At 51.3% G+C, this 9605-nt stretch overlaps 1 protein-coding gene across 1 annotated transcript; it reads left to right on the forward strand.

The window, feature by feature from the left end:
- Nucleotides 1-527: 527 nt before the first annotated feature.
- LOC120599596 (serine incorporator 2-like) lies at nucleotides 528-9599 on the forward strand (the record flags this gene model as incomplete). Its single annotated transcript, XM_039858662.1, has 4 exons — nucleotides 528-667; nucleotides 7874-8035; nucleotides 8887-9077; nucleotides 9520-9599. Coding segments are annotated over exons 1-4 (472 nt in total), but the record flags the coding sequence as incomplete, so codon positions are not given.
- Nucleotides 9600-9605: the final 6 nt, after the last annotated feature.

The raw sequence follows: 9605 nt of genomic DNA on the forward strand, positions 1-9605 counted from the left end.
CATGAAACAGGGACGACAGGGAGCTCAGGGAGTTCACGTTTGTCAAGCACCTACTATGTGTTGTAACAGCCCTATGAGGTAAGTATCCTTACTTTACAGATAAGGAAACTGAGATTCAGATTTCTTTATCGGATCATTCATCTTTTAACATCTATGTATTGGGCAGAGGCTCTGCGCCAAGCGTCGAGGAGTCAGGGGTGACCACCTCTTGGCTTCTGACCCCTGCAGAGGGACAGTGTTGTGAGATCGCACTGTGGCCTCGTCGGGACTAGAACCCAGGTCTCGGTATTTCCAAATCCTCACATGGAACCAGGACCCGAGCCCTGGCTGGAGTCGGGTACAGTTAGTTGCGCGGCTCGCGCAGCCATGGGAATCCTCGCTCCACCCACTTCCGCCACGGGTCCCGCCCAGCGCACCTGCCCCAGGTGAGTCCCGGGAGGCACCCAGCGCCACCGGAAAGCAGCCAGCAGCGGAAGGCTTTGGCAGGTGGGGCGGGGCCGGGGCGGGGCCAGCGGGCCCAGGGGCGGGGCCAGGCCGGGGCGCCCAGAACCCGACCAGAGCGCGACAGGATCCCGCGGCCCGCACCCCTCTGCCGCGCCCCGCGCCGGGAGCCGGCGCCGCTGCCGCCATGGGGGCCTGCCTGGGCGCCTGCTCTCTGCTCAGCTGCGTGAGTCCCCACTCCGGCGCCTGCTGCTCGCCGCCTGCTCACTTTTGTCCTGTCTTCTTCCTCTAGTTTCTTCTTTTTCCTTCCTCCGAATTTGTCTTTCTGGGCCCGCACCCCGCTCCTCGCTCCTTGGTCCCCCTGTCACTCGGAACCCCCCACCCCCAGCCCGCGCCCTCTGGCGCCGGGGACAGCTGCTGTCCTGGGCTCAGGTTACTGCGGGGGAGGGGTTGGGGCGCGCCGGGGCGGGGGAGGGGAGTGCACTCGGCGGGGGCCCCTCCCGGGAATTGGGGAGACTGAGGCCCAGAGCCTCGGTTGTGGGTGGGCGCTGCGGCCCCACCTCGTCCAACTTGGAGCGGTTCTCGCGGTGCGCCTTTCTCTCTGCCGGACGCTCTGACTCTTTGTGTAGCGTGCTTGGCCTCTGCCCCTCTCTGCCGTGGGCCCCTCTCTGTCCCTCTGTCGATCTGTCCGTCACTCTGTTCCTGTCTGTCTGCCTCAGTTAGTCCATTTGTATTTGTCTGACATCTGTCTCTGTCCGTTTGCTTGTCTACCTTTGTCCTTCCGTGGATTCTCCGTCATTGTCTGTTGCTACAGTTCGGTGTCTGCCCGTCTGTCCGCTCGTTCATTCTATCTGTCTCTCTGCATCCTTGTCTCTGCCTCATTCAGTCTGGCTCAGGCTAACTCCTGGGCACTTCTCCAAGGAGCCCCAGACCCTTCCCCTCTATGCCCCAGAGCTGAAATGGGGAGTAGGGAGGAAGCCCCTGTCTGCCTTTCTAAGACGCACTTCAGTGAGGTCCATGCGTGTTGCCACCACCTCGTGGACCCAACTCTGGGTTGGAAGAATTAAAAAAGGTTCCGGGGGTGGGGGTGGGCGCAAGAAAGCACCTGGTCCCCGGGCTCAGGGACTCGGGGGAAGCCAGCTTCTGTTTTAGCCAGAATAGGGGAAGAGCTCAGCCAGACCTCAGCCAGAGGCCCTCCCCTTCCCCCATTAAACTTGAGGTTCATTCAGGGCAGTTTCTCCCCGGGTCCTCCCACACAACAAAGAGGAGTGAGAGTGAGGGAGTCTGTTGGGTTGCTGAATCTTGTAGGACTCATTTTTCTTTATGTCTGTGTGTGCGTGGCGTGTGTGTGTGTGTGTGTGTGTGTTAGATGGGGGTGAGGGGTGTGCTGGGGGATCCAGATATTACTTTTGTTACAGCTTATTTTCCGAGAATGATATCATTCATACAGAAAGGCTGGTGAAGGGGTCCCTGGACAGTCTTTGTCCCCTGGTCTCCATTCGTCTGCAGAAGTGTGTGTGTGTGTGTGTGTGTGTGTGTGTGTGTGTGTGTGCGCGCAGTGAGGATCATGGTTGTTCCTGAGATCTCTCCCCAATGAAATCAGGTTTGGGCTGGGTCTCTGGCCAGGAAGCATTTGCTTCCTGGTGGGGGAGGGAAAACTTCAAGAATTGACCAGACTTCCATCTGGCTGGATTGACCTGGGTGTGGGAGGTATTGAGGAGAGACCTGCCAATCCCCCATGCCTCTGTCTCCCCATCTGCCTTCCTCATAATGCTTTTGGGAAGATTAAAAAGTGCCCTACTCAATCACTGGCGTATAGTACGTGCTGGAAATAGGAGCTCCGGTTATCATCTTGGAAAGGTGGGTGGAGAGTTTCCTCTGGAGCCAAGTACTGGTCTCTGAGTCATAGAATCCTACCAGGCTGAGACTAGAAAGCACCTGACAGGCCTGCCCAAACCCTTGGTTTACAGATGAGAAAACTGCAGCCCAGAGAGGTTAGCTGACTTGCCTAAGGTTGCACAGTGAAAGGATGGTGAATTGCACAGTCAGAATTAAAATCTGATTTCTAGTCCAGGGCTCTTCACACACCTTCCCTCCCTTCCCCACATCCTGGGGGCCTGAGGGACAGGGCTGGCTCAGGGTAGAATTGATAGTTTCACATATTGAGTATCTAATATCTACAAAGGACCTCCTTTCAGTGGCCTCCCTTTTAGGTTCTGACCTCTAACATTTACTTAACACTTACTGCATGCCAGGTGCTGTGCTGAGCCCTTCACCCGTGCCATTTCATTAGTTCCCCCCTCAGCCCTGTGACATAGTCATCCTATTTTATAGATAATGGTACCAACAATAGCCATCATTTACTGTGTCCTTACTATAGGCCCAGCACTCACTGCTCAGAGCTGTCCAGTGGTGGCACAGGCCCAGCACTGTAGTGAGCATTTTACATATGTCCTTTCATTTAAGCCTCACAATGACCCCAATGACACAGTTAATATTATTCTCATTTCACAGATGAGAAAACTGTATCAGAGAAGGAAGATGATTTCCCCACAGCCACACAGTATTAAGTGATGCAGTGGATGCTACTGGATACCAATAACAACCTGTTTCAATGGAGATTTGACCCATAGGGGTGAAGTTCTTATAGGGGGTTTCCAGGCATCCTTAGGGTTGGTGGGGAAGAGTTCTTTACCTCTCCAAGTGTGACACGTTTGCATCTGCCCATCGTGGCTCTCTCTGTAAGCATTAGCACTGGGCTGAAGGTGATTCCTGGGAGAAATAAGATGGACCCACAGGGAATGAGAATCACCAGGCAAGCAACATTATGAGCTGGATGATCAGCAGATATTCAGGGAGGGCCTTCAACATTTGAGGGAGCGTGAAAGGCCTTCGGGTCAGAATGGTTGGACTCAGATCCTGGCTTGGCCTCTTAGCTGTGTGACTGTGGACAGTCCCTTCCCCTCTCTCCTTGTCTGTAAAGTGGAGAGAACAGTGGTACCTGCTGTTCAGTACGTTGCAAAGATTAAATGAGACTGAGAAGAGCATGCCAACATCTTTAGCATGAAGCTGGCGTGCAGCAGCCACTCCATAAACACCCTAGAGTAGTAAATTGCTCTAGACCACATTCTAGGAAGTGGTGAAGCCAGTGGAACCCAGGGCTGTCTGACTGTAGAGCCAGGGCTCTGAGCCACTTTATTGTCCTGCCCAGGAACCCATTTGATGGGTGAAGAAACTGTGTCCCATAGAGAAGAAAAGAGACTTGTCTAAGATCAAGACTATAGATCCAAGACTATAGGCTCTTTGTTTTCAAGACCGCGTGGAGGAATTCCGTGTGCTTGAGTTGTGTAAGCTGACCTCTTCTCTCCTGTGTTTTGTCTAGTTGTAGTCTGGCTTAGCCACATGAGATGCTGTTCATGAAGTCTGCAAGGTGCCTCTCATCCTTGCTGGGACCAGTTTTTTGTTTGTTTGTTTAATGGTGGCAAAATAGATATAACATAAAATTTACTATTTTAACTTCTTTTTAGCCTTCAAGGACCTTGTAATTTATTTTAGGAAATATAATATGGTTAGATAGATAAATAGATAGAGAAATATAATATGGTTAGATAGATAGATAGATAGATAGATAGATAGATAGATAGATCGATAGATAGATAGAAAACAATCCAACCCTAATGATATCAGTCTCAAAGAATAATATTGTCAGAAGTATTATCGGCTAAGCACACAATGAGAATTTGAGAATCTGACTTTTCCTTGATGTCAGTTCTCTGGTTTACTGAAAACAACCCCTGACTCTCTCCCCCTGTTCCCAGAGATACTGCACTCCACTCCCTTGATCTGTCTTCCATTCTGTGGCCATTCTGTGTTTCTTCCACACCAAACCATGCACATCTCCAGAGCTGTCTAGCTTGTCTTGGGAGGTAGTGAGCTCCTTGTCATTGGTGGTGTACAAGCAGCAGAGGGCGGCCGGCTGCCTTCCTGTAACTCCTCATAGAGAGGAGCTGGACCGGTTGACTGCCAAGGAAATATTGCAACGAAAAGACTCTCAGACCCAGGGCTTCCTGCATTCTGAGTTCTCTATTCCGAGAACCTGGCTGGTGCTATGATTCAGCCACTCTCAGCGTTGTTCCGGTGCTTTTCTATTGCTGCCTTTCCCCCAAGTGCATTTGGTGGGGGTTGTAATCTTAGTGCAGGAAGTTTTATAGTCCGCCTTGGCCTTTCACATTGCATCATAAGCATTAGTTCATATTGCTCTGTAAGCTAGTAACTTGCTTCTTTCCTGCCTCTATAACATCCATTGAATAAATGGGCTACCACTGCCCCTGGGAATTTAGGTCATTTGCAGTCTCTTGAGATTCAAATAAGCTCATAAAACCTAAGTTTGGTGCCTATTTTAATTTCTTTCATTAATTGAAAATGTTTATTTTTAAATAGTAAAATCAATTGTATTGGGGTATAATTTAATTATAATGAGTTACACGTGCCCTTTTAAGTGTTACCTCCACGTCTGCTTTCTTCGGCAGAGAGCTCTCTCTTAGGGAGTACTATGACGTATCGCTGGGCATTTATTTTCATTTCCCCTCTATTATTTTCCTGGTATGAACAGTGCCACGATGGACTTCTGAGTGTACGTGTGCACACGTGTCTGCCCTTTCTCCAACAGGCTGGTCCTTCTGTAGGAGGAGGTTCTTGTAGGAGAGAGATCCCTAGAGGTGGAGGGACTGGGTCAGAATGTGTGAATGATCCTGAGGATGAGATGCTCTGGAAGCAGCTGAGGGCTGGTGTACGTTTTTCTGTCCCATACCTGGTGTCTCTGGCTATGGGCCAGGCCCTTGGAAATCCTGAGGTTTCGAGTATCAGGAACACCCGGATTTTGATCTCCAAGAATCCAAGTGAATGGAAAAGCCAGGTTCCCTGACTGCAGCATCTTTTCTTGCATCTCAAATTGAAACAGTAACAGGTCAGAGCTGGGCCCTGCCCTGGGCACTGGGCATATGGTTCCTGAGGTCAGTGTCTGTTGGTATTCCTTGGTTTTCTCTGGAATCGGAGGCATTGTTTTCATCAACGGTGTGTTTTGAAATTAAACCAGGCTGCCATCAATGAGTTAGCTGGCACTTGGTGCACACAGACCTGAGCTGAATCCCAGCTCCTCAGCTGATTTGCTGTGGCACCTTGGTCATGTCGCCTCTCTGAGTCTGTTTCCCCATTTGTAAATGGGAAGTTACAACACACTTACTTCATAGTGTCAGTGAGGCTTAATGTAGATAAGGTGCTTATCACAGTGCCTGGGACTGAGTGACTCTTCATCAAGGGAAGCTATCACTATTATTATTTGATTCTCAGCACTGCTGTCTACTTGCTGTGTAACTTCTGGCAAGTTTCTTAACCTCTCTGATCTCGGTTTCCTCTTCTTTAAAATGGGACTGATAGCTTGCTCTGTCTGATAACCAGAATGCTCTGTATTGTTTACAAACCACTTTTTTTTGGCATTTACCTATCTGCTCACCCCCAAAAGGTTGTCATGGATAGGAGTCAGGTCCTGGGGTGGAGCCTACAAGATGCAACCACAAGTTGCTAGACGGGTGGACTCTTATGCTTTGGACCATGAGGGAGAATTTCATTCTGCAAGCATTTCGTTTAGCATCCATGTCCTTGGTTTTGTGAGTGAGAGAGAAGGAACATTTCTAGGGGCACTTCTAGTCTGGAAGAGAAGTGAGGGGGTGGGATGGGAAGGCAGCTACACCTCAAGCAGAATGTGCTGTGTGCCTTGTGATGAATCCAGAGGGGTGCGGGGTCTCAGAAGAGCAAGGGACCCTTTCAGCCTGTTCTCCACAAAGCCGATCATGCAGCATGAGGCTGTTTTGGTCCCTCCTGGCTTCAAACCCCTGAGTGGATGCCCCTTGCTATTAGGACGAACAGTAGGGTCCTACACGTAACTGTCAGGCCCTGCCAGCATGGCCGACCTTGCCGTTTACCGATCACTGCCTGGCATAAAGCTTTGGCCATGAGGACCTTTAAACCATTCCTCTAACGCCCAGCTTCTGCCCACCCCAGAACCTCCTCTCTGTCTGGAACACTTTTTCCCCCCTTGGTCAGAAGAGTGCATCCTCATTCTTCAGTGCTCAGCTTCAATGTCACTCCTTCAAGAAAGCGGTGTGCCAGCCCCAGTCTAAGCCAGGCCCCCGTCAGTCACTCCCATGGCAGCACACACTTTTTCTTCCTAGCATTTACCGTGACGGGCGTAATGATTTGTTGAGTGTCTTTCGCTGCCCTTGGAAGCTCGACGAGGTGAGACCTGTGTCTTTCTTGCTCTCCAGACTCTTAAATACTTGGGTGAGAAGTTGATGCTGTTTCAGGAAAGATAAACAGTTTACCAGACATATCTGGGTGTGGGCCCAATTCCTCAAAGCCTGGGCTGTAGACCTGCCTCCCTGAGGGGTAAGGCTCATTTCGGGACACCAGCTATGAATGATGTGGCGATGATTTCAGCCGACCCCAAGGAGGGAAGGGACTTACAGGAGCTTGGGCAGAGGAGCCTGGACAGGGGAAGGGTTAGAGTGCCACTGTTATCCCTCACTGTTGTCCCAAACCGGCCCATCCCCAGAGCAGGGAATCTCAGCCATTCACAATTCTTCATTCCATCATTCAATAGGCATTTATCATGTGCTTGCTGTTTCCTGAGGTCTCAACTGTGCCCAAACACTTTACATTCACTCAGCAGATAGTCACTGAGCTCCTACTATGTGCCAGGCACTGTTCCAGTATCTGGGAATACCACAGTGAGCAAAACAAACAAAAATTCCTGCCCTGGGGGAGCTTACATGCTAGACATGGGAGGCAGACAAACGTAAATAAATACAAATCTTATCAGATGATAATAAGTCCTATGGAGAAAAATGAGCAGGGAAGAGGAAAGGGAGTCTGAGGAGGTTATAGTTTAAATCTTCTATTTCATTCTTACCACTGCTATGCGAGAAGTAGGTACCCTTATGATTCCTGTTTTATGGAAGAGAAAACTGAGGTTCAGAGAGCTTGAATGAATTATATAAGGTCATACAGCTAATCAGTGATGGAGCTGGCCTTCTGAATTTTTTTTTTTAAAACTATTCTGCTTCTCCCTAAGAAACTGTGACCCAGCTCTCTCTCTCCAAGTCCATGGTAACACCTGAGACAAATCCAGGTTTGATCTGGGTACTGTTGTTTGCTGGCTGTGTGACCCTGTGTGACCCGGCCTCATCGAGGCTTGGTTTCCTCCTCCTTCCCCTTCGGCTTGAAAATTAAGTATGATCACATTTGTCTTGTGTGGTATAGGTGGGCTGGGTGCGGATTTGGAGGCATGGAAGGGGAAGTGGTGGGTGCCGTGTGCTTGGGCATGGAAGGGGAGAGGAGGCAGAGAGTAAGGGTGCCATCCCTCCCCTCCCCACAGGCGTCCTGCCTCTGTGGCTCTGCCCCCTGCATCCTGTGTGGCTGCTGCCCCTCCACCCAAAACTCCACCATCAGCCGCCTCATCTTCACGGTCTTCCTCTTCCTGGGGGTGCTGGTGTCCATCATCATGCTGAGTCCTGGAGTAGAGAGTCAGCTCTACAAGGTGAGTATCCCTTCCCGAGGGTGTGAGTGTGGGAGTGGGGGTGGGGTAGAGGGAGCAGCCTGCGGGCCCTGGCCTCTGGTGAAGGCTCAGCTGCTGGGGGCCGAGGCTTGGCGTCCCAGCTGATCGAGGAGTTGGGCAGGAGCGTTCACGTGTGTTTCTTCATGTAAGGAGGAGGGTTCAAGCCTCACGTGGGGATTCTTGTTTCTTGTAAGCTATGGTCCCCTTGGAAAATCATATTAATTGTTATTGTCTCCAACACTCTGGCCCAGGCAAGCTTTCCTTTCTTTAATGGGAAAGCCTGGTTTGGGGGTCCTAACTCTCCCCTTCATCTCAGTGTTTCATAGCCTGGTGCAGACCCAGTGGGACATTTAGGCCAGTGGTTGTGACATTTCAGTGTGTGCGAAGGTATGAATCCTCTGGGGAATGTGCTGGAAATGCAGCCTCAGACCCCGCCTCAGAGACTCTAGTTCTGTAGGAGAGAGGCCTAAGAATCTGTTTTCCTCATGAATCCCAGGGAACTCTGGTGTAGGTGGTAGATGGAGAGCACTTTGGGAAATCCTGCTTTAGACGGTGCCATGCATTCCTGAGGCTGTGGGCATGATACTAGGGAAATAAACAGTTAGTAACAAGATGTAACTGGACCATCTGTCTTGGGGAGGGTGGAAGGGGCCCAGTCCTAGTACTTCAGCCCCAGAGATGAATGGCAGTGGAGATGGAGGCAGGAGGCTCCAGCTCCTGTCCTGGCCCAGCCCCCATTGGTAAAGCCTCCCTCCCGGCAGGCCTTGGCAGAATCAGGCCCAGGCTTCCGGGTGGGGTGGGGCTGTTAAGTTGCTCTCTCTCTCTCTCCACAGCTGCCCTGGGTGTGTGAGAATGTGGCCGGGATCCCCGTTGTCCTGCAGAGCCACATCGACTGTGGCTCCCTGCTCGGCCACCGTGCTGTCTACCGCATGTGCTTTGCTACAGCAGCCTTTTTCTTCCTCTTCACCCTGCTCATGATCTGTGTGCGTAGCAGCCAGGACCCCAGGGCTGCAATCCAGAATGGGTGAGGGAGGGGCCCCGCCTGCAACCTGGATCCTCCTGCAGGGTTTTCCCCATCCCATGCCTGTCTCCAAACATCTCCAGACCCTACCCCGGGAAGCCAGAAGGGCACAACGCAGAGGTCAGCCTGTTTCGTTATTCCCATTTCTCGGATGAGGAAATAAAGCTCAGAAAGGGCAACAACATGCCTAAGGCCACAGTTTAGTGACACAGCTGGGGGTAGAACCCAGGTGACTACCCTTACCCCTATTTGGCCCTTTCCTCTGCCCTTTGGAGCTTTTTCTAGGGCCAGGACAGACTTTCCGTGCCCATCGACCCATCAGAAAGTCCCTCTTCACCTCTCCCAGTAGCTGATCTTTGCGGGGTGGGGTTCTGGGCATCTGGCCTGTTCCTCTACCCCCCATTCAGCTCTCCCATCTGTCTTACCACCCTTACCCCCAACATAGGTTTTGGTTCTTTAAGTTCCTGGTCTTTGTGGGCATCACCGTGGGCGCCTTCTACATCCCGGACGGCTCCTTCACCAACAGTAGGC

This window comes from Pteropus medius, unplaced genomic scaffold (assembly GCF_902729225.1).
Source record: "Pteropus medius unplaced genomic scaffold, Ma_sr-lr_union100, whole genome shotgun sequence".
In the NCBI taxonomy this organism is placed as follows: domain Eukaryota; kingdom Metazoa; phylum Chordata; class Mammalia; order Chiroptera; family Pteropodidae; genus Pteropus; species Pteropus medius.